The sequence below is a fragment of the Oryx dammah genome, unplaced genomic scaffold, assembly GCF_014754425.2.
Source record: "Oryx dammah isolate SB20612 unplaced genomic scaffold, SCBI_Odam_1.1 HiC_scaffold_17, whole genome shotgun sequence".
Classification (NCBI taxonomy): domain Eukaryota; kingdom Metazoa; phylum Chordata; class Mammalia; order Artiodactyla; family Bovidae; genus Oryx; species Oryx dammah.
Genome location: NW_024070201.1, coordinates 72,540,520 through 72,565,231, shown reverse-complemented (window position 1 = coordinate 72,565,231; position 24,712 = coordinate 72,540,520). Strand labels below are relative to the sequence as shown.

The following is a 24,712-nucleotide window of genomic DNA, read 5'->3' as shown; positions in this document are numbered from 1 at the left end:
CTGTACTTAACTTTTTCTCAGTCTCCTTTGCCCCATCCAAAGACTGGGGCCTGTGTAGGCTAACTACTTCCTAGGACTTGTGTGAGGATAAGATGAGATGCTATGGATAAAGCACGTGGAACAGTGCTGGCAGGGAATCCACCCTTCAGTCCCGTTAGGACCATGCGTTTTCTCTCTGGGCCCCTCAGAGCACAGCCTGGGGGTGGGAGATGTCTGAGTGCAGAACTGGGTTTGCCCTCTACAAGCTGGGGAGCAGTGGACCCCGCCACACACACACCTGCACCCCTGTACCATAGGGGATGGGAGAAGCAGTAACCCCCTTCTGAACTTGATGTTGACTTTCACATGCCTCACCTGGGCCTGGGGGGCCTTCTTAGGCCTGGAGGGGAGCTTATTTGGCCGAGGGAAGTTGTCCCTGCACCCCTCGCCTGCTGCGGGTGGGGCACCCGGGGCCTTAACTGCTCATCTGCCCTCTGTCGGGCTCTGACACCAAAGGTTCACCCTGGGCTGAAGCAAGCAGATGGCTTGGCTGACGGAGGCCCTGCTACTGAGACGCCCTCAGGGAAAGCAGCCAGGGCAGAGGGAGGCCAGAAGATGCTGCCAGGACTCAGTGAGTCCCCTCTGGCCAGGCTCTGCTGGGGCCTCATGTGCTTCTTCTGACTTGGACCCCATTCCAGCCCCTCGAGGAAGAGGAATGGAAGGAGGGCGCAGATGACCACTGGCTCAGGGTTACTACTGAGGAGGCAGGGAAACGGATTCGTCCTAAGGGGAGTGCAAGCTTCTTCTCTGCTCTATTCTAAAGGGAAGCAGTCGCGTCAGGAAGCCTTGATTCCTGCTCATCCGGGTGGGGTCCCTGGCTCAGGGCCCAAACTCCAGCCGGTACCCCTGGGTATCACCTCTTTCTCCCCCCCAGCACGGATGCCCACCCCGACCCCTCCCCTGCCCAGTGAGACACCGCAGGGACCATCTTCCCCACCCTGCCACCAGACTGTGCGTCCCTGAGCTGTGCTGCTATTGGCAGCCCCTCCCCTTCATCTCTGCAGGGAGGGAACAGGCCCCGACCCTGACTCCCGGCTGCAGACACCTGCCCCCCGCAGCCTCATCTGACAGAAGCCAGAGGGGCCACCACGAAGACCGCCACATTTCTACGTCCAACACGGACCTTCCCCCGAGCCCTGCAAGTCCAGCTGCCTGCTGCCTGCAGGCCCCAAAGACAGCTAACACTCCACTCACCCCAGGGCAGATCCGAGGTCCTCCCCAACCAGAACCTACGGAGTCATTCCCAGCACAGCCTCATCCTCCCTTCCCCAGAGTCAATCTGCCGCCATTTCACCTCCTGATTCCTTTCTCAGATCCATACATTTCTCTGTGTCTCCTCTGCCGTCATCCTGGTCTAACCCATCCTCATTTCTCACTGGGACCAGTGTTTTAATCCCTCCTGTCTACTCAGGCCAATCTCTAACCCCTGGCCAGTAAGCGGCCAGAGAGCCAACAGGGCCACAACCCTGCATAGAACTCGGGCTTCTTTGCTTGTCTAGCATCTTTGCCCTGGGCCCACAGGCACTGCATGGTCTGGCCCTGCTGATACCCTCGCCTGGAGCTAGTCTTGCCTTACTCACTGCCCTCCAGTCATACTGGCCTTCCCTTGGTTCTGGGACACACCATGCTCCCTCCTACCCCGGGGCCTTTGCGCAGGCTGCTCTCACTCTCTGGCTGGAGTGCTTTTCCCTTGTCAAGAAGATAAGAGTGTAGAAATTTATGTTTATGAGAGTCACAGCATCACCCATACTCATGACCACCCAGGAAGCAGGTGTGGAGCCCTGAGGATAAAGCAGAGAATCAGTGATGCTATGGGGGGAGAAGACTTAAGACCACCCTGATAAGTGGGGGAAATAGATGGTTTTCTCTTGGGTCAGGGTCTAGCTAGGTCACCATCTCCTGGGACAACCCCTGATTTTTTTTTTTTTCCAGCAGGGAAATACATTCTTGACTTGCTCATATGACTATCTTAACCCAGGAAAGGCCGAGGAATGAGCAGGAGAAGCTGCCATGGTGGAGTCAACTGATACCAATGGAGGAGCCTGATTTTTCATCTTGGATCACGTTCTTTGGGGACTTCCTCATTTCTCTTCACTGGCATTCAGTGATGAACAGGGCTGGTGGACTAATTCAGTACCCATGGACGAGTGCCCTCTGCCTCAGCTCCTGACAGCCATGTCACTGGGTCCTGGCAATGAGACCTAAGTGGATGTCTTAGGGAGGTTTCTGGGAAAGAAGCTGGCACTACCTTTTCAGTTTCTTCCCATCTTCAACGAGTGGAATGTCTGGAGCCATGGCAGCCATTTTGCCACCGTGAGGTACTAAGCACAAGGAAAGGCTGCGAGGATTACAGAGACCAGGCCTTGGGTGACATGATGGAGCCACTGATAAATAAAGAAGCCACCATCTTCCAGAATTCTTACCGTGTGTGAAACACAGAGGCATTTGCCTTAAGTGTAGATTTTAAGTTTCAAACATTTTGCTACTGACTCAACATTGTGATGAGGAAGTGAGGCAAAGTCAGAAATGCATCCCGGGCTTCAGGGAACTGGGCTTTGGAGAAAAAACAGACTGAGTCCCTCAGCAGAAGCTTTTAAAAGGAAGAGTGCTCAGGGGGATGCCTGTGCCTCAGAAAAGGAATCCCAGAAGTCAGTCTCAGGCAGTCCTGATGAGGAGCAGGAGAAGAGTCACGGAACTAATGTAGGTACACAGGGATCTCTCTGGTGAGCTTCGATTTCAAAGCCACACCTGGGAGAAGGAAGGAGGCAGTGTAGTGGAGGATGAAGCCAGAAAAGAACAGGGCCCATGGGAAACCTCCCTGAACAATTCACAAGTGGCTTTAGGAAAGAGCTTTGGCTGCAGGCAGCAAGCAGTCCTATTGGTAGAAGTTCGTTTGTCTTTATCAACCCCTGTCTTCATCAAAACCATTGTCAAAGCTATGGTTTTTCCAGTAGTCATATATGGATGTCAGAGTTGGACTACAAAGAAAGCTGAGCACCAAGGAATTGATTCTTTTGAACTGTGGTACTGGAGAAGACTCTTGAGAGTCCCTTGGACTGCAAGGAGATCCAACCTGTCAATCCTAAAGGAAATCAGTGCTGAATATTCATTGGAAGGACTGATGTTGAAGCTGAAACTCCAATACTTTGGCCACCTGATGCAAAGAACTGACTCGTTGGAAAAGACCCTGTTGCTGGGAAAGGCTGAAGGCAGGAGGAGAAGGGGACGACAGAGGATGAGATGGTTGGATGGCATCACTGACTCGATGGACATGAGTTTGAGTAAACTCTGGGAGTTGGTGATGGACAGGGAAGCCTGGCGTGCTGCAGTCCATGGGGTTGCAAAGAATCAGACACGACTGAGTGACTGAACTGACTGATCAACCCCTGAGTTGCTGGCTGCTCTGCTCCATATGGTTGTTGGTGGCCCAAGCACCTTCTCTCTTGATGCTTGGATATTCTAGGGGATCACCCTCCTTTGCAAGGTCTGAGGTGGCTTCAACCATGAGCTGGGGTGGTGAGAGGGAGGAGGGGTGGGCCCAGCACTTTCTCTTAAGGACATGGCTCAGGCGCACAGATCACCTCTATTTTCCTCCCTTTGGCTAGAACGTGCCACGTGGCCTAGCTGCACAGGAGGCTGGAAGAGCGGGTCAACCTGATGGTCACTGGGTCTATAAACCTCCTCTTTCCAAGGAGGAAGCCTCAACCGAACACGAGGGCAGCCAGCTGTCTCTGCCACTGCATGGGGAATCTGAGGTCCAGAGAGTGAGTTTTGGCCAAGGTGACATGGCTGCTGACAGCCCAGGTCTGCCTGCCATCACAGCCTGAAACTGCCCCCCTCCCCAGGCTTGGCAGCCTCTCCTCAGGGCTGAGACCTAACTCCTGGGGTGGCTGTCCCTGCCTCCAGCTCACAGCAGCCTCATCCCAGGACCTTTGTTTCTGTACTTTGGTCTTTTTCACTCAACGCAGGGACACAGGACCATAAGGGATGGAGGAACGTGACTCTCTGGGCCTGGGAATCCTTTCACATGACGTGAGCAGGTGCAGGAGAAGAGGGTGCTGAGTTTATGAGGCAAAGCTGAAGCTGGAAAGAGTCTCATTAGATGGCAGGGTCAGGCCTCAGCCCAACTCTCCCCTTCCCCGGGGGGATTCCGAGACACTTGCCTTAAGCCCTATCCCCGTCCCACCCTAGTCTTTTCTAGCCCATCATCTGGTTTTATTTTCTTTACAGTGAAATGATTACTTCATGTGAGATTATGACTTCTTATGTGCTTGCTGCTTGCTTATCATCTGCTTCCTCTGGCCAGACTGTAGGCCCTGCAGGAACAGGGGCTTTGCCTCCTGTCCCCTGCTGTGGTTCCCGGCATCTGGAGCTCTCCCATGAGAGCCTCATCAAAGGCCGAATCAAGCACGGGGTGTGGGGCTCAGTTCACCCTCATTCTCCCCCTACTGCCCTGTCCTCCCCAAGCCTGGCCTCACACATCTCGCTGAGGAGTGTGGGGACTGGTAAGAAGGAAGGGGGATCAAGGTCAAGGGTACTGTGTGTCTCACCGAGGGGACATAGCAGGACAGGAAAGGGCTTCTTCTGAGACTTAGATGAAGTCCTTGGGTTGCGAGAGAAGCCAAGAAGTCTAGGAGCTTCCCTGACTTTGGAGGCTAAGGTCAGGGAAATCTTATTCTCTTGGGGCCTGGGGGTGCTTCTACATGACAAATGTGGGTTCTCCCCAGATAAAGTGCACAGCTGAGGAGGGGCCCTGCGTGTAACTCTGGTTTTCCTTTTTGAGACCTGCAGTACCAGAAGCTCAGGGAGTGTTCTACTTGGAACACTGGAAAACTCCTAGTTACCCTTGAACCCCTGTCAAAATGCCCACTCCTCTGGTCTGTGCCACTGATGGGCTGTCTGCCATTCTCATCCTTTAACCCCTTTGGCTGGATCTCAGGGGCATGAATGGAGCCTTCCTTAGCCCCCGTTCAGGAGTCCCACACCACAGCCAATGTTTCCACGGGATTCCCTGAGTGCCTTCAGATCTTCTGGGCTCACATGGCCACCCACCCAGCTTGGCCAGCCGCCATTCCTGATGGACAGGTCTCCCCTGCCGGGGGAAGCAGGGCCTGGTACCTGCTTGTTCAGGAACAGGTCCCTTCCCAGGAGGCACTCCCCTCTGCTCAGCAGGACCCCGTCCCGACTCTGGGGTTCTCTCCGGCAGCAGGCCTCTGGCACCTCATCACCGTCTAAAGTCAGGAGTCGGAAAACTGATGCATACTTAAAGTCTTCGGGCCCATTGACCCCACAGCAACCAAACTAGGACAGAGCAAAGAGAAGGGGGGATAGGGGCTGGAGCCAGGCATGAGGGTGAGGAGACAAACGCAAAGCCTCCCCACAGGCCACTGCGAGGCAGCGCGGCGGGGGGGGGGGCACTCATGATCCAAGTGGGAGCCGGCTCTACCTGCTCCTCCTGTGCAACCCCGGGAAAGCCACTCAGCCTCTCTGAGCCTCCAGTGTCCTCATTAGGAAAATGGGAGAGGCGGTAGCAATTCCTACTTCACCAGCGCTGAGCACTCAATAAGTAGTTGCTATGGTTACTATCACTGATGACAGTTACAATTGCTTGAGGACTCAAGACAGGGAGGGCAAACAAGTTTCACCCTGACTTCGGACTGTGGCTGACGGGCAATGGCTGCCCAAGACGCTGTGCAGATATATGCCGGTTCTGAGGCTGGGCCTAGGCTGGGCCTAGTCTGGGCGGATCAGTGCCTGATTGATTACTGATATCTGCACAGGCGCAGAGAGCAAGGCTCTGGAGGCCAAATAATGGCTCCCCTGGGCATCAGGGCTCTGGGGGCTCAGAGCATCCCTGGGGCCACTCACTGTGATCATGACAGAGTTCCAGGTGGCGGAGAAGACGTCCGTGTCGTTGTTGCCCTGGTAGTGCTTGGTGAGCTCCTTGGTGAAGAATTCACGGGTGAGCTGGAGGCAGAGGGAGGGGCTGGACTGAGAGCCATGGCAGCTTGATTCGGCGCCCCCTTCCCTGGCTCCTCCACTGATCTGCTCTGGGGGAGGGTGGGGGAAGGCCTCTGAGCCCTAGTGCCAGGGACCCTCCTCGGAAGCAGCTGACGTGGGGCAGGCCCTTGGGGTCCACCCCCCACCTCTAAGCACTTGTGGCCTCCCTGCATCATCAGAACCCAGCATGAACACGCAGACTACACACAGCCCTCAGCAACCACTGGGGAACCTCCACCGGTACTGCAGCTCTTTCCAGAGGGTGGCTGGTCCACAGTGGGGGGCTCACCCCTCCTGCCACTCCCTAACCCTGAGCTGTTCCTCAGACAGAGCCGAGCGGATGCGCTGTGTCCTGGGCCCTGAAGAAGCCACTCTGTGTGCAGCAGGCCGTCTCTGCAGAGCTGCAGTTTCCAGAGGCCCTTGGAAGTCATTGCTACCTTCAAAATACTCCCTGGAGGCCTGATTACCCTGCTCCCCTCTGCAGGGAAGGGTGGGGCCCTCGGTGGTTGGAGCCTCTGGGACAAGATGGTCTCTGGGGGTAAGTGGCCCAAACTGCATACTTGCCAGGGCCTCATCCAGGAGGGCTCTGCCCTGTTCTCCTGCTTGGTGCAGATTCTGTGTGGGGGCTGAGGGTGGGGTGGGGGGTGGGAAGCCTCTCTGACTATTCTTGGACTATGAAACGACTTCTGCTGGACCAGTGCTGGGCAAGGCATAGAATGGAAGATTCTAGAGTCAGGGATGGGGTTGCACCAGACACTTGAAAGAGCAGAGACCCTTAAGGGCCCTCTGACTCTGACCTTCTGGGAAAGCCCTTGCAGGGACAGGCTCGTAGGTTTCTTTTTGGGCCGTGGGGCTTCACTGGGTGGGGTGGTCGATTGTGATTGGAGCTGGAACCACTGGAGGGGAGGACGCTGACTCTGTGAGAGCCTCTGGGAACGGAGGAGCTGGCCACGAATGGGCCAGGGCGCACGAAGCCAGGTACGTACATTTCCCCTGAAGATGAAGGCCAGGATGGCTGCTGAGAGCTCTGCCAAGAAGATGATCAGGATGAACAAGAAGAACTGCAGAGAGAAGGGGCAGCCTTGTGAGTCCCGAGGGCAGGCAGGAAGCGGGCAGCTGACCGCTCCCTGAGGCACCCTTCCATCTGTCACACTAGGGGGCAATGTACCAATTTCATAAGACTGAGGAACTTACCTGCCACAAACCAGACATTTTTCATAATAAACACCCCAAAAGTCCATCTTTGGAGCCAACAAGGTTGTAATACAAATATGGAACAAATAAACATACAGATATGTCTTCTGTGCAAATGGCACCCTTTAGAGGCCCCTTGTGCAGTGGGCGCTCTGAGCAACCGTACTTGGCAGCCCTTGAAAAAGATCGATGTTGAAACTTGTTTGGACCTCCCCCAGGTGGACTGTCCAAGCAGTGGGAATCCTGAAGTCCCTGGGGATCCCTGGCTGGCTGCCCCCACCACATCAGGCCCAGGCCACCTCTCCCTGCCTGGCTGCCCCCCATTCCCATGGGTAGTGGGGGAAGTGACGTTACTTTTCAGCTGCAATAAATTGGAGGGAAGGTGGTATGTCTATTAAAATCTGAAAACCCAGGGGATGGGAGTCTGGAATCTAACAGAACACCCCCCCCCCCACCCCATGCTACTCTCTGCATATCTCCATGTTGCCCAAACTCGCCACGACACCTCTTGCCTCGGGCACCTCACACACTGAGCTCCCTGGAAGGCCCTGTCCTTGCTTGCCCACCAGCACCCTGCTTTCCAGACTCGGTTCCTGGCTCCCCCACATCCCAGGGCCCTGCAGAAGTGTGTACCGCAGCTGCTGCACCCCGCCGGATCACCCCCATCAGCTGGGATCCAGCGGGCAGTGTTCTCGATGCCCAGACAGCACCAATGTTGGTATACGGCTCTCCGATGAGTAAATGAATCCACGAGTGACCAGCTCACCATAATGACCTTGCAATCTGCTATCTCCAGGCCCGTCCATCATGGGGACTGTTGTGGGTGGATGGTTGTGCCCTCATCACTCAGCGTTGTCCACTTGCACTGGGACCATCCTGGAGCTGTCACCCCGCCTGGAGACCACCAGCAGGGCCCTGAAGCCCCAGCAGCACATGTGCACGGCGGCCCCAGGACCTGCTCCCTTGCTCGGGCCGAAGTCCTCCGAACTTCCAGTGCGCACCGTGTGTCCCCAGGCTGGAAGGAAGCGAAGGGTCCTGAGCTTGTCCTCAGCACTTCAGCACCCCCTGCCTCGCTTTGAAAGTCTTAAGACCTGGAGGCTTTCCTGGGCTCCAGGATAACATGGTGTTAGGATCCTGTGTTCCAGAATCGGAGGTCCCCTGTTTCTTTCCACTGTGCCACTTGCCAGGTGGGCCGGCTCCATCAGGTTCTACCGTGTCTGGGTTCCAGTTTCTCCATCAATAGAACAAGGGTGTTGATGGTTAGCAGCTGCTTTGCCAGGCTGCCCAGAGGATTCAGTGAAATGGCTCATGTACAATCCATGCCTAGGTGTTAAGCGCTGGATGCGGAGGGAGTGCGTGAGTGCTAAGTCGCTCCAGTTGTGTCCGACTCTTTGGGACCCTGTGAACTGTAGCCCACCAGCCTCCTCTGTCCATGAGATTGTCTCCAGGCAAGAATACTGGACTGGGTTGTCACACCCTCCTCCAGGGTATCTTCCTGACCCAGGGATTGAACCCGCGTGTCTTGAGTCTCCTGCATTGGCAAGCGGGCTCTTTAACAGTAGTGCCACCCAGGAAGCCCCAAGCGCTGGACAGGTGATAGTTATCATGCGTTTTCCAGAGACCACCCATGCCAGTGCTTGTCTCCAGGAAGGCCACGCTCGTGCTTGGTTCTGAGCCACTGCTGAGCCATTCTCATGCTGTGCACGGCGCTGCACCACTTTATCTCACTGATGTGGTGCCAAATCCCCTGGAAAGTGCACGCACTCTCCCAGAGTGATGAGCACGTGGAGTTCACGAGCTCCGTCTCATCCATAGTTTATAACTGTCTAAGCCGAGATCGATAGGCAGAGACGGCTCCGTCACATCGCTGGGGTGGAAACCATTTCCAAGGCTGCTCTTTATGCCAGCCTGAGGACTGCCAGCAACTCCACTGAGAGGGCAGAGGGCAGGGCGGGGCTCCATGGAGGCCTTGTGAAACAGAACTGGATGACCATTTGTCACCAGCCAAATGGAGGTGCCAGGAGCCCTGCCAGGGCCCTTCATCACTGTCAGAGGGATGAGAGGCTGCAGAGGCGGGGAACATACCTCTTAACCCAAGGACCAGCTCGTGGAAGTGAAGGGGGATGGGATGGGCACTGTGGCCAGGGGCAGGCTGCCCAGTGTACAGGAGGCCTTCTGTCACTCTCCTTTCCGGCTGGGGAGCTCTACCTCCCAACTTCAGTCCTAGGTCACCCCACACAGCTGTCTGCAGGGAGGCTTACTGCAGGTCTGGTTCCTGACCTGTTGGAACCAGAGCCCCAGGTTTTAAGACTCAGCTGGCCTGCAGGGTCTCTTGTGGATCAACACCAATCCTTTCGTTTTCAATTTATCAAATGCTTATATGTGCCAGGAACAGAGTTAAGCAAGATGTACATTTTCTTATTGAATGCTGATCACAGTATTATGGCTGGTAAGGTGGTATTATTATCTCCAGCTTACATATCAGGAATCTGAAGTTCAGAGAGCTTAAGTGACTGACCCCAGGTCACACAGCCAGGAAGTGGCATGGCAGGGATAAGAACCAGGCTTTTCTGACTGCAGAGGCCAGGCTCTGGCCCAGGCCCCCTCTCTGCCCCTTCAGTCCAGGCCTGTTTACTGAGCACACGCTCTGTGCCAGGTACTGTGCTAGGTCATTGTGGTTTAGTTGCTAAGTCGTGTCCAACTCTTCTGCAATCCCATAGACTGTAGCCTGCCAGGCTCCTCTGTCCCTGGGACTACCCAGGCAAGAATACTGGAGTGAGTTGCCATTTCCTTCTCCAGGGAATCTTCCTGATCCGGGGATCAAACCCTGATCTGCTGCCTTGGCAGGTGGATTCCTTATCATTCTGAGCCACCCGGGAAGCCCACTGTGCTAGGTACTGATAAACAAATACACACAAGGGCAATGCGATCCCCACTCTAATGGAGTTTCCACTGAGCCAAGATTCATGATCCATGAAATGAAATTCACAAGATGAAAAGCATAAGTCATGAGATGAGATGAAAGAATAAACCTGTAACTCATTGATGGGGAAAGCAGGTCTCCCCAGAGGAAGAGGGTCTGCGGATCTCCTGGCCACTGTTCCCGCCTGAAGCAGCGTCCCCCAAAAGCCTGGGCACGGAGCGGGTGACATGAGTGTGTAAGTCACCTGGAGGAAAGTGGAGGGCTGTGGGGCCAACATCAGTAACAAGGTCACTTCTGCCAGCATCTCCAGCATGAAACAATTGCCTCCTGCTTGACAAGATTACTCCTGGTTATTTGAAGGGGGATCCCGCCTGGACCCAGCCACAGGGCTGATGCTTTCTGGGGCTCCCCCGAACCAGGGCCTTTCCCAGAGTGTGTTTCTCTTGAGTTATCTGACCTCATCCTATTTGCCTAAGGGCACACTTGCCAGTAATTCCTCAACATCAAATTTACAACGCTTTGCTTAGGATCAGGCGATTAATAAAGAGGTAAAAGCTGCTATTTTGCCTACTTGTGAGCATTTCCAGACTTTTCTAACCCATCAGCCTACAATACATCTGCTTTTCGCTCTCATTTCTAATAATATTTACCAAATTTACATACTTGTTGTACAATTCAGCTCGTTTTATCGCTTTTAAATTATACTCTTCCCTTTTTGCTATTCTCTTTTCCAATTTAGCATGCCTTGGTTATCAAATATTTTTAAAATGTGAAGCTTTCAATAAATGGGTTAGAAACATTCCTTGAACTGTTTATAGGTGAGCAGCTAGGCAAAAAGGGATGCCACGAAATGTCACTAATAGGCTGAAGTTGTCTTGTGGTCCATGAAAATGCTCTAGAATTGATCAACAGGACTGTTTGGAAAAATGTTTTAGAAAAGTAGGTCATTAGGTGACATCAGGACCATTGTTCCTGGGCTAAGGGTCACTGGGACCCCTTAGGGCTTAGCCTCCGAGCAGGGGCAGGGGTCCCCCAGGTGACCTCCATCTCCAGGCCTCCTCTCTCTGCGGACCTTTGAGCTCCAGTTCCAGAGGGGACTGAAGTCACTCTCTTGGCTTCTCCCAAGACTAGTCTTTGCTTCTTCCCCGAAGGGTGACGAGGTGGCTCAGGCTTCTTTAACAACCAAGGAGGGGTGAGACTCGGTGCTGGAACCACCCTGCGTGGCTGAGTCCAGGTTGGAAAAAAAAAGTGTTTCTCCTTACTTTTCAGATCATGAATCAATCTGAAAACCTTCCAGAAGCTGTGGGGGTCCCAGAAACACACCAGCATGCACATCACACACACACAGAACACACAGGCATAGGCACACACACAGAGGCCCGGACACAGTATTTTGCATATAATTTTGGCTGAGTTTTGAACCGCTTGAGTGTATTCCAGGGGAGGAGCCTCTGGACCAGTCCCTCTGAGACAGCAGACCCGGGTCCAAGCGTCCTCTGCCTTTGACCTGCACTGTGACCTCGGGTTGTGTGCCTTAGGCTTGTGACAGAGAGGAGAGTGGAGAGGGAAGGGGAGGAGGAGAGGGGAGGCAGGGGAAGTCAAGGAAGTCGGGGGAAGGGAGAGAGGGCCAGAGACAACGGGGTGTCCAGGAGAAGGAGAAGGAAGGGCAGAAGGAACAGAAACCAAGAGATCAGGAGGAAGGCAGAGAGAGACAGGGAGGCAGAGGCAGAGGAAGAGCGAGAAAAGAAGGGGAGAAGCAGAGGCTGGAGGGAGACCCCAGAGGAGGAGGTGGAGAGAGGGGAGATTTTAAGGTTTGGGGGCAGACCGGCCACAGCCAGGACTTAAGCCTCTCTCCGGGGAGAGCTGCAGCCAGCCCCCTCCTGGGTCTCAGCCTTCTCCCCTAGGCACCGGGGAGAGCGATGCCTCCTCCAGCTGGCAGTCTCTGAAGGAGCCACTTAGCTGGAGAGGGCTTGCGAGGCCCCCAGCTTGCTCCTGGCCCAGAGCGCCAGCGTGGTTTTTGTCTTGGCTTCAGAGATGAGCCCGTTCATGCTGGATGAGCCCCAGGCACCGAGGCGCAGGGTGGGCGGGGGAGGGTGGGTTTGGTGTGTCCCGGGACCCGTACTCAGATCCTTTCAGAGTCCCAGGCTCCCCAAGCCCAGACCGCCGGCACCATTGGACACTGCACAGAGCTGTCCACCAGGGGGCGCTACACGCCTTGCGAGGACGCATCGCTGACCGGCCCACGCCTCCCTATCGCTTAACTCCTGACCCACCCGCCGGCGCGTCTGCAAGTTGGCCCAGCTGCACAGCCAGGTGGGCCGTTTTTAACTTCCCTTCCGGCAAGATTGCACTCAACCCAGTTTTCCTAACCCTGAAGGCACAGGACCTGGGAGGGGAGGAAGCCCCATCACCAAGGCCAGACAAGTGAGGAGAGAAAGGGCCACAGTGAGTACAGAGGACCCGAGAAACGGGACCTCCGCTGCTCGTCTCGTTTGACTCCCGTCTACAGCCGAGCGAGTTGGCCTCTCGCTTCACCAGCAGATGCTAAAGCACAGAGAGGTTAAGAAACGAAACCAGAGTCACACTGTTTGTTATGAGACAGAGCAGGTCACACACACAAACCCAGCTCATCCTCCTGGGCTTGCCTGCCCCCACCCAACCCCCCACAAGACTATGGATGGTCACTCAGCCCTCGATGTGCACCTATAGCACGAGTGAATCACGTGGCCTGTGACAGTAGGTCAAAGACCATTCAGTTAATGAATAAAGGACCTACCGAGATCATATCACTTCCATTTTAGAAGGGGAAATGTGAAAGCTGAATGATTTATCCGATAGTGATCTTCGGTCTTTTATTTGAGTTCTCAGAAGCAAGCACGTCGAAAAGCATCACGACTCAGTGCTCTCAGCTGACCCTGCTGTGGGGAAGCCTGGCAGTTCGGACCTGGAGGCCGAGGCCACCATGCGCCTGGGGGCGGCTCACCCAGGCGGCAGGCACCGGGCCAGCATGGATGCATATGGCAAGGATTGGTGGCTCTCCCGCTCCTGCGAGTCCCCCTTAGTGTGGGTACAGGGTTCTATCCATCCCCCTCCCCAGGGCACCCATGGGTGGGGTGGGGGATGGGATACTCACGAACAGCAGCAGACACTTGTTCTCCCGGACGGCCCCACAGCAGCCCAGGAAGCCGAGCAGAAAAAGCAGGCCCCCCATGGCCAGGAGGATGTAGGCGCCCGTGATGAGCAGGGGGTTGGCGGCCACGATCTCCCGGAAGCCGGTGGGGTCCACCATGACCCAGATGCCGATGCCCAGCAAGCAGGCCCCGCCCAGCTGCTCCCCAAGGCCAGGCAAGAGCACGGAGAAGACATGGGGAGACACAGCGGTTAGACAACCCCCCCCACACACACACCAGCTCCCTGCTCAAGGCCCTGGGGCGGAGGTGCCGAGTGAGCTGGGCAGAAACTCCCTCTGTGTCTTCCTCTGCTTTGAACGTCCCTCCTTAACTCTGACCTAGGGTGCATCACAAATCCTCCAGAGCCCGTCTCTGATCAACACTTTACTTTGGGCCGCGAGGAACCATGTCCTGTAGAGTCTATCTGCCACGTTCCTAGTCTCCTTAAGTGTTTAGAGCTGCTGGGCACTGAGGTCGTTCAGTCCAACCCTCTGATTCCACGCTGAGCCCCAGAGGGGGCCAACAAGTTGCCGAAGGTCACACAGTAGGTTCATATCAGAGCCAGGGCTGAGCCCCAGGTCCCCCTGACTCTAGCCCCAAGACGCTCCCCAAGTTCGTGCTCTGACGCCTACGCTGGGAAACACAGACCAAAGCCATCCTCATTGTCCTCACAGGAGCTCACAGTTGGGGCGGCCTCCCCACTCTCAAATCCGCTCCTAGAAAGCCTTCTTGTTCATGACTTCCTCTCCACGGTCCGCCTCTCCAGGCCTTATCTCTGGAGAGAGGCAGCTTAGTCCAGAGAAAGGGCTGTGCCACGCGTTCGCTGTAAGACCTTGGTCAGGCGCCTTAACCTCTCTGAGCCCTAGCTTCCTCATGGTTAAATGAAGATACTGTTTCCCACCTCCCAAGGACTAAAGGTGCCTAGCAGGGTTCAATAGGAATCCGTTCCATTGGTCTTGGGCACAGACCAGTCTATTGGAAACAGATCTGTTGCAGGAGAAATCATTTGGCATCATGAATTTTAAAGACTGGGAAATGCTTAAAATCCCCGAGTGGCGGGAAGACCAGAGAAATGACATAAATCTGCCGGCTGATGGGGTCTGTGAGCGGGGGAAGAGCTGGACAGTTTGGGGCAAAAGATGGTCCTTTCAGGTGCGGTGGGGGGAAGGGTGGGGTGCAGAGGCCCGGGGACCGGGCGCAGCCAACAACAGAAGCAACATTTTACTGTCTGCTGTGCCCTGCCTTTCTCTCTGGTTTTCCCACAAGACCTCCAGGAAAACTCGTATCCCCTCCTCACAGCTGCTGGAGGTTTGGGAGTTTAACAGTTGTGTGCTGAGTTCTGCTTCAAGGGGGGCTCAGGCACAAACTGAGCGGCCCAGGGTCACCCCGCTTGGAAGTCAGGTCTAGAATTCAAGTCTGTGGAGCTGCCTGCTCTTCAAAATTAGGGGCAGGGGAAGGAAATCCAGGAAAGCTGCTGAAGTGTACACAGAATAGATGGAGACAGACAGACAGACGGAGTCAGTCTTGACCGGAAGGGGCCTCTCCTTCCTAGTGATCCTGCCCTGGCGGATTTCAGTGGGTCTTTACTCATCCAGGTCTTGGCTGCACTAAGGTCAAAGGTTGAGGTGGGGTCACGTGATGAGTGTGGCTCTGCTCCCGGCAGAGGCCATAGGTCTGAGCAGAGCAGGTGGGCTGTGGCAGGGTGCTGGGTTGGCCCCCTGAGCCCTTGGGGACACTGTCCTTTCATGTATAGAATCCATAAGTTGGACGGGGATAGAGCCGATACATTCCAGGCTCATCCTTATCTTGCTTCATTTTCAAAGAATCTGTTGAGGTAGAAGATTAAGGGATGCCGATACCGAGGTTCAGGGAGGCGGTATGTGCTTTAGATGACACAGCAGGTGAGGTGCAGAGTTGGGCTGTGAACCCAGGTGTCTCAGACCCGGAGAGGTTTCAGACTGCATCAGGTGACTACGTTGGCTCTGCTCCGGTGTCCACAACTGCTCAGGGAGCCCCGGCTTGGTGGCGGCTCCTGCTGCCCTCTGATCATCTCCACCTTCCCTTTCACCTCAACTCCCTAAGAGGGTTCAGGCCCCAGGGTAGTAGCCGGGGCTAAAGCCTCTGCCCTCTTTTCTTTTAGAACAGCTGAACTATCCCTGGGCTGCGCGAAACGTCTCTCCTGTGATGGCAGGCTCTCCAAGTGGGATGGGCACTATTCGGGCCCTCCCCACCACGGACCCCCAGCCAGGCAGGTAGGGCAGCTTCTAGCACTGGCCCCTAGACCTCAGCCCAACATGATTCTTCCCAAGCATCAGTCAGGTCCCCCCACCCCGCAGAGGCCTGGGGAGAACCCCAGACACGTTCCAGGAATACTCACAAATATGAAGAAATTGAACACAAACATCAGATACTTCACGCAGCTCAGACAGTCGCCTTCCATGGTGATCCCCCTGCAAAACAGCAAGGCCCCTCAGTCCTCTCGCTGGGGGACACCATCCAGAAAGAACCCTTGCCCGTCCTCTGTCTCCTCCCCCTTGGGGGTGTCCCAGCGGCCAGTCTGCCTCTGGAGCTGATACGAGGAGAGAACAGTTGATCACAGTGTCCTCGTCACAGGGCTTTGCCCTGGGGGGCTGGAGTTGGGAGCGAGGACTTGTGAGCCAGCCAGCCTGGGTTCTCTACCATTCATGTGCTGCGTGGTCTCAGGCAAACGGGGGCTTCCCAGGTGGCGCTAGTGGTAAATAACCCACCTGCCAATGCAGGAGACATAAGAGATGCGGGTTCAATCCCTGGGTCGGGAAGATCCCCTGGAGGAGGGCAGGGCAACCCACTCCAGTGTTCTTGCCTGGAGAATCCCATGGACAGGGGAGCCTGGCAGACTATGGTGCATAGGGTCGCAAAGAGTCAGACACGGCTGGAGTGACTTAGCACGCAGGCATGCACTCAGGCAGATGACGCCACCTCTCTCAGTCCTGCTCGCTCCAAGTTGAAAAGGGAGATTAAAAACAGAAGCTTCTTCCCCAGCGGTGTTGGGAGGATTAACTGGAATAATGCATAAACATGCTTAGCACCACGGGGCGGACGCTCAGAGGTATGACGTCATGATATTACTTGATTGCAGGCCTGAGCCTTCTGTTTGATAGATGAGAAACTAAGGCTCAGAGCCAGAGGGACTTGTGGAGGTCGTGGAGCAGGAGCAGGACCCAGGCCTGACCAACTTCCTACCACCCCACATGCCCTCTGACCAGAAGGACCTGCCCCCGGGGGAAGCGGTGTTACAGGGAAAGAGCTGCTGGCGCCTCCTGGGGCCTCAAGCCCCCAGACGCTCCCCCGACCCTGACCACCTCCACCATGAGATCTACAGCATCCCACCTCCCCCTGGAGCCTCCCTGGTCCCTATGGACTCTTAAGCACATCCATGGCAGCCGGACAGACCACTGAATACAATTCTATTCTGCCAGCATTTACTGTGCAATGACTTGATGCCAGGCACTGCAGCTTGAAAACCAGCCTTCCCCTGTGCCCGGGGGAAGCAGATGGCATCTGCTGTTACAAGTCAGCCTTCAAGGTGCTCATAAGTCGTGGGCATGTTCAGTACACCGTGTTCAGTATTCCCAGGCTTTCTTTCTGACAGCCCTGGGGAGAGGATGGCAGGCCCAGGAGGATCCTTGTTCCTGGCCCTGTCCTCCCAGCAGCCAGCGGAAGGCTGAGATGCAGTGGGGCCCTGTGGGTATGGCAGGCCTGTGGAGCTAGCATCTCTTGGTCCACGCCATGCCCATCAGTTGTTAAACCATCGTCCCTGGCAATTGATCATCCTTGTCTCTTGCATCATCTCCAAGCCCAGGCTCTCTACCTCCAGAGCAGGTCCCCAGACCAAGCCAGCCACCCTCCTCCAACTCCTCCATCTCTGACCTTCTAGAAGCAGCATCTAACCTGCATCAGAACACAACAGCTCCAAGCAGGGTCTCTGAAGCCAGACACACCTGGGCTCCGATCCCGGCTCTTCACACCTCTACCTCTGTGTCCGGTAAATGATGTAACCTCTAGAGACTCAGTTTCTTCATCCATGAAAGCAGGTATTTAGGACCTATGTCGTGGCATGTTGTGAGGATTAAATGAGACATCCTGCATCAGGGCTCCCCACAGAAGCTGCTTCCGCGAGGGGTGAACAGCTCTTACTAGGAACACACCTAACTTGTCAGTCACAGGTGACTCCCTGGGCTGTTGTGGCCCATGAGACCAGGACCCCAGGACAATGACCTCCACCCAGGCACTGCATGTGACCCCTCTCCCTTGGGCACTTGGCCGATGCAACTCCACACATCTGCTGAGACCCCGTGCTCCTTGGACAGGGGGAAGAAGACAGGAAAGAGTCGGCACCGAGGACGGATTCCTTGCCAGCCACATGCCAGCTCCAGGAAGTGACTGCCCTGAATCTTTCAACAGTGTCGTAGGCAGGAAGCACCGTGTTCGTTTCAGAGGTGAGGACACTGAAGCTCAGGGCGGTGAGGTGGCCTTAACCTCCTGGAGCTTGTGCATGGGCCCCTCGGCCCACTCCACATCCTGCGCCCTCCCTGTCCCAGGGGCTGGTGATAGGGCAGACAGAAGGGCAGAAGGACCCCTGGACTGGGAGCTGGGAGCCCCAAGCTCCAGCTCTGCAAGTCACTTCTCTCCACCCTCAGCGTCTCCATCTGCAAAATGATGGAGAAGGAGTTTGACGGCCTGTGAGCTCCTGCTATCAGGTTCTGACTTGGATGGGCCTTTGGAGGGCAGGAGGGACCGCCCCTGTGAGATGCTGAGAGAGTCTGCAGGAGGGACCGCCCCTGTGAGATGCTGAGAGAGTCTGCAGGAGGCAGGGCTCTGGGGCCCCATCCTCTGCCCACCCAGGTAAAGCCTAGTCCTCAGGGTCGGATCTGGCTTCAGCTGGCTCTGACTGTTTGGCAATTAAGGGGCATAATAAACATAGCAGCTCATAAACGAGCTACCTGTATTTATTATGTATCACGTTCATTAGAGATTACATCTAATGGGCAGCTTGTGGAGTGCTGGGCTCCCAGACGAATGCAATAAAAGATGGCGTGTCTCCTGGGAAGAGCCTCTGACCAAGATGAGGAAGGTAGAGGGAGAGATGATGTGAGCTGGAGGGCGGATGGAGGCAGGGGGGCCTGGGCCCAGCTCCAGGGCAGGGAACCAAGTGGACAGAGAGAGGGCTTGGGAGCCTGACGGAGGACCACGTCCCAGCTCAGCCAGGCCCAGCTGGTGGCCCCAAGCAAGTTCTTGTTCTGCGAGCATCTACGTTTCCTCATCTTTACAATTAGTATAAAAATAATGCTTTCCTCATAAAGCATAGAAAATACAGAGACAGCTTGGTGCAAGGTAGATGGTAACAGCGCAATGAGCAGCATCCATCCCCCCTGGAGCCTTACTGTGTGCCAAGGAACATGCACAGCCTCATTTAGTCTCCCTAAAGCTCCTGGAGGTAGGTAATGTCATTGCCCTTGTTTCAGGTGAGGGAATTAAACCTCGGAGGAATCACTTGTCTAAGGTCACGCAGCATGGAAATGCCTGAACCAGGATTTGAACCAGGTCTGTCTTAATCTAGAGCCTCAACTCTCTTTTTTTTAGTTTAAAGTTAATTTTTATTTATCTGGCTGTGCCAGGTTCTAGTTGCAGCGTGTGGCATCTTCTAGCCTTGGCATGCAGACTCTCAGTTGTGGTGTGTGAGATCCAGTTCCCTGACCTGGGATTGAACCCGAGCCCCCTGCATTGGGAACGTGAAGTCCCAGTTACTGGACGACCAGGAAAGTCCCTGGAAGCACAGCTCTTAATCCTCGTTTTCAATGAATGCTAATCCCCTTGCCACATTCATCCATTTTTCTCCCAAATTCAGGCCTGTCTTCACACCTCCTCTGCCCAAGGACTCAGTCACATTCAATTCTTTTGTGACCCCATGGACTTTGGCCTGCCAGGCTCCTCTGTCCATGAGATTTCCCAGACAAAAATACTGGAGCGGGTTGTCATTTTATACGCCAGGCAATCTTCCTGACCCAGGGATCGAACCTGTGTCTCTTGTGGTTCTCACACTGGGTTCCTCTAGGCTAGCAATCTCCTAGAGCCATTTTCAGGAGTTTAGGTAACATCTCAGAAATCATCCCCTCAGCACCGGCTAACTCATGGGGCAAGTGTCTTTGGTTTTGGAGCAATTCAACCACCCAGGTTGGGAACCTTATTTCTCAGCTTGTTCAGAAGTCCTATGTACCAGGTACATATGAGGCCGCAGCAAGAAGAAACATACTGGGTAAAGGCAGTGCTGTTTCGCCAAAAAAGTCCTTTAAATCTTGGGGCCCAGAAAGATGAAATGCAAGAGTCAGTATCACAGGCAAACTTCACCTTGTGTGTGCGTGGTCAGTTCGGTTGTGTCCAACTCTCCGCGACCCCATGGACTGTAGCCCACCAGGCTCCTCTGTCCATGGGATTCTCCAGGCAAGAACCCTGGAGTGGGTTGCTATTGCCTTCTCCAGGGGATCTTCCTGAGCCAGGGATCGAGCCTGCATCTCTCACGTCTCCCTCATTGTGAGCTTAGTTGCGCAGTCGTGTCTGACCCTTTGCCACCCCAGGGACTGTAGCCCACCAGGCTTCTCTGTCCGTGGGATTCCCCAGGCAAGAAGCCTGGAGTGGGTTGCCATTTCCTACTCCAGCCTCCTGCATTGGTCTCCTGCGTCGGTAGGCGGATTCTTTACCGCCTGCACCGTTCATGAACTCAAATCTCACAGGGGCTGGGAAGGCAGCTGAGGCGCTGTGGGCCCGGCTGCCCTTCCACGAGGTGCCTGCCCCAGGGTGAGCCTGAGGGGGGCTCTGCACTTGCTGCCATGAGTCTCGTGGTCTCAAGTCTCTTGTGCCTGTCACAGCGCCCCCTGCTCCTGGACGCTGAGGCTTCCCGGCTCACGGATGGGTGTTTTATGATCCAATGTGACCCTGGATGCAACTGGCTGTTTCATGTATAACAAAGCCAAAGGTGTTTATGGGCTTTAAGGGGAACTATAATACAACATTTCTGTCTGTGTGATAAGTGATTTAGAGTCCAGCCCTTGCATAACTTACGTCACTGGGGAAATGGGAAAACAGACTGCAAAAGGGAAAGGAGGTGTAGCCAAGTTAGAGAGGGGTCTGGGCCTGGAGACCCGTTTCTTAAAGCCTAGGCCAGTGCCTGCGGCTGTTCTCCGTATTTCACTTCTTTCTTTCGGCAGCACACACCTTCCCCTGTTAGAATGTGTGCTGAGAAAGACATGGGCTTATTTTGTTCACTGCCGTATTCCCAGCGTCCAGAGCAGTGTCTGGCACGTGTAGGTCCTCCATTTCTCTGTCTGGATGAAGGAATGAATGGAGAGTGGGAAAAGAGAAAACAGACACAGAGAACAATAGAGACTGAGTAAGTCAGAGAGATCGGCAAAGTCAGAAAGAGAGCAGAAGATGGAGAAAGACAAGGTGAGGTACAGGGAATGAGAGAAGGCAGGAAGGGATCCAGGAAAGGACAGACTGAGAGCTCATGGGGAGACAGGGTGGGATCAGGGATACGGCTGGTGCAGGGAGGGGGATCGGGGAGCAATTACTGACTTGTCACCTGGACAGTTCTTCCGATGTCAGCAGGACAGCGTCTCCTGGTCAGTCTCCTTTATTGGCCCAGCTTGTCCTGTAAGAGAAAATACTCAATTACTCTAGAAATACGGAGCAGCCACTTTCGGGAAGCGCACATGAACACCTGCCCGCCCTTCGGACACACACATTCAGGGCAAGTGCCTTGCTGATCTGGGCCCATTAGCGCTGATGAAAAGCTCTCGGCACCTGGGGCACTCCAGCTGGGGAGGCCCACACGCCGCGCCCGCCTTCTGCCCGCATGGCAGCTGCCGGGTGCCCTCGTTGGGGCTGCGAGGGGAACTTCATCTCCAAGAGACTCGCGGTTGCTGGCATAGGCTTCATCCCTGCTGACACCCTGCTGCATGCAGCGGATGAACCGGGAGGAGGGCTGGAGGGCCCATGCTCTGGGATGCCACCTGGCTGCTCCCTGGGCTCTGCAGTGATGCCCCAGCAGAGAGAGACAGAGCCAGCTGGGCCCTGTAAATCAAACACCCTCCCCAGAAAACCTGACTCCCAGGGGGGAGAGAAATCTGATGCTGGAAAGGGTTCCTTAGCTTTGCCTAAGAATTTGCCAGAAGGCTCCTTTAGCTTGCCAGCTCCCAGCAGTGGAAATGAGGGTGTGGTTTCAGCAGTCGCAGGGGCTCATCCATACGGAGAAGCCTGGCCGATCACACGTGTGGGGAATTCCACAGCTGCTCCTGCTCAAACACTGGGCTGGAGGACACTGCCAGGAAAAATCGAGGCCTGGGGTGCTTGGGCCGCACGGGTATCCCCATGGGCAGGAAGCGGGGATTTCTGGGCCTCGGGTACTGTTCAGATTCCTTTCCAGTCTCATCAGTGGTGGCGGGGGTTGGACTGTAGAGGAAAGACTCCTCCCTGTCCATCCATCCATTGGCCATAAGATGTTATGGAAACACCTGGATGAACTTTTTGGACAACACAACACATCCCTTCCTCTCTCCTTCCATTTGTCCCTCCCTCCTTCCACCCACCCATCTACTCTGCGCTGGGTGCTATGTTAGGGAATAGAGATGCAAGTAAGCATGAACTCCCAGTTGGGTGGTGGTCGGGGTAGGAGATTGGAAGGGGCAGGGGAAGGGATGACAATAGGGCTGGGGACCACGGGAAGGGGGGCAAACTCTCCCCTGGGGTAACTCCACTGGGGGCAGTTGGGGAGCTTTGAGTTGGGAAGGGGATGGTGCAGGGGAGTAGGTTGGGAGGGAGTGTAGAGGTGGGGATGGGCAGATGGGAAGGAAGGCAGGAAAAGGGGCCTCCCTCCTGCGAGCTCTCGGAGGCCCTGGGAGCTGGTACTCTGCCCTAAACATAAACACGTGGGAAGTTCTTCAGCCGCCCTCCTCGGTATCTGCTGTATGGCTTTGGGCTACACACTTACATGCATGAGCTCATTAGATGCCAAGAACAAGCCTAGGAAGTAGATATCATACCATCACCCTCATTTTACAATGGAAACTGAGACCTGGAGAAGAAAGAGACTTGTCTGGCATCACACAGCTAGTAAGTTACGGACCACGGATCCACACCCAGGAGTCAGAATCAAAGCTAGTCTTCGTGGACAGGGCTGTGCACCCACCCAAGTGATTACGGTGAGTCCTCATGACGGCCTTGGGAGGTGGACTATTGCCCCATTTTATAGAAGGAAGTTGAGCCTTAGAAATTTAAGTGGCAAAGCTGAGCATCCTCCTGAGATTTCTAAGCTCTTTCTCCTAGAAACTCCAGGCAAGATGTTAGAAAAGCTGTGTTGGGGGCAGGAGTGGGGAAGAGGCCAGAACCCCAGCCCCATCCGAGCAGTGAGGGATCCCGTGAAATTGGCCCTGGGGGGTGTGGGGAAGGGAGGACATTGTCACTACCAGATAGGACCCTGCTACCCAGGTGGACATCTGCAGTGAGAAACCCCCGGCTCTAGGCAGGGGCCAAGGACATTTGGGCTGGAACTCTGTCCAAGGGTGGCTTACTGGGCAAGATGAAGCCAACTTCAGTTCCCCTTAAAACTCAGGTTTCTGCAGCCTTAGGAAGGGGAGCTCTAAAGTCTAGTTCAGGGGTTGCACCCCATGCCTGACCTCAGGGCTCAGGGAAGCAGGAGGGAGTCATAGTTTTCTCTTATCCCTGTCCTTCCCCTGGCCCAACCCAGCTTGTGCGCCAATATCACCATTTTCTGCCCAGCATCTCAGGCTGGTGGTTCTCCTGGATGTGATGTGACCCACCTTCCTCTGGACACTGAGGCTGGGATGAAGGCCTGGGTGATGCAGAAGGCACCCCCGACCCCAGGGGCAGGGAGGAGGTGCTGAACTCCGCATGAATCTCTGACATCTCCTGCCCTCCTCTTTGCCAGGATGCCCCCTCCCCAGCTGTTTTCTGACACAGCAGAGATCTGCACTAAGGGGAAAGGATGGCCTGGGAGAGGCCCGCCCCGCTCAGCCATCACCGCTGCCTTGCACAGCCTGGGATGGCCCCTGCCTCGGCCAGCTCCCTGGAGGCCTTCGGAAAGTCACTGCCCTCCCTGAGATGCTGGGTTCTCCTCTGAAAACTGCGATTCTCAACTTTGAAGCCGGAGGTGGTTATAAGAATTTGTGCAGTGAGGCACATGAAATGAAGGGATATGATGTGAAAACACTTGGAAAATTGCAAAGCACTGCTCCCAGGAGGAGTTATTATTATCAGCATCCTCGGATATTGAAAACAGGTGGATGCCCAGACCATGCTCACCAGTTATCCATGGAGGTGAGTGTGGGGCAGACCATGGACATCTGGCTTGGTCAGGAGGGATATATATATATTCCTTTCTCTATATATATAGAGAGAGGCTTGGTCAGGAGGGATATATATATATATTCCTTTCTCTATATATATATAGAGAGGCCACTAAGAGGAATATATATATATTTCTCTTAGTGGCCCAAAAGTCAAATTTGTTGCTCCAATTTTGTGATAACTGAACCTCATAATAACTGGTAGTATTGAGCATTTACCATGTATCAGATTCTGCTAAGCATTTCTCCCACATTCTTTTATTCAGTCTTCACATAGGAGGTGGGTATCATTGTCAACCCATTTTACAGATGAGGAAACTGAGGCTCAGAGAATATAATTAACTGGCCTGGATTTTACTCACATGTTTAGTAAGACCTGGCCATGAATCAAGCCTAAGTCTGCTAGACTCCAAACCAGAGCTTCCGGTAAGGTCCATGGACACGGCTTGCCAGAAAGAAGGAGTGCAGTGCCTCGGTCTCCAAAGCTTCGAACCCAGTGCTGTCAGCCCAGAGTCAGGCAACCAGGCGAGTGCGCCCCAGGGACCAGCTAGCATCCTCCCCCGTGCCAGCTGCAGGCCTCTGGGTGATGACCCCGTCCTGCCATCCCATGACAGATGGGAGCCCCGAGGCCCAGGGAGGGGCAGACGCGGGGCGAGGTCAGGCAGCGCTGCTGCGATCTCCTCTGCAGGCGCCGGCCTGGGCCAGACAGCTTCGTTCATCTCCCCTCTCCCACCGCCCCCAGACGGCCGCTCAGTTCCGTCTGCACGGAGCAGGCCCAGCAGCGGTTCTGTGATGAAGAAGAACAGCTCAGTTCATAAATCACTCCTTTTACTTTCACCGCCTCTAGCTCCCACCGGGCGTGCTTTCTGGAGAGAGAAAAAAGAAAGCACGTGGACAGACAGGGAAAAACGCCCATCGGAGGAAGCAAAGGTAGGTCTGCTTTGGGCTGGTGGGAGCCATGAAGCGTCTTGTATTTGCTCCTGCCA

The 24,712-nt window shown here is 54.9% G+C and overlaps 1 protein-coding gene across 5 annotated transcripts in view; it reads right to left on the bottom strand.

Moving 5' to 3' along the window:
• TSPAN18 (tetraspanin 18) overlaps nt 1-24,712 on the bottom strand; it is a 204,526-nt gene that overhangs the window by 9,188 nt on the left and 170,626 nt on the right. For 3 of the 5 annotated variants that reach the window (XM_040259066.1, XM_040259064.1, XM_040259065.1), the window contains 6 exons: nt 20,938-21,013; nt 15,704-15,776; nt 13,290-13,484; nt 7,026-7,100; nt 5,908-6,006; nt 5,158-5,340 (listed from right to left, as the gene is read on the bottom strand). In XM_040259066.1, the coding sequence (XP_040115000.1) occupies nt 5,158-5,340; nt 5,908-6,006; nt 7,026-7,100; nt 13,290-13,484; nt 15,704-15,766 (615 nt within the window). In that variant the 5' untranslated portion in view covers nt 15,767-15,776; nt 20,938-21,013. Of the gene's footprint in view, nt 1-5,157; nt 5,341-5,907; nt 6,007-7,025; nt 7,101-13,289; nt 13,485-15,703; nt 15,777-20,933; nt 21,014-24,712 lie in introns of all 5 variants that reach the window. The other 2 variants (XM_040259068.1, XM_040259067.1) reach the window with 2 other exon arrangements.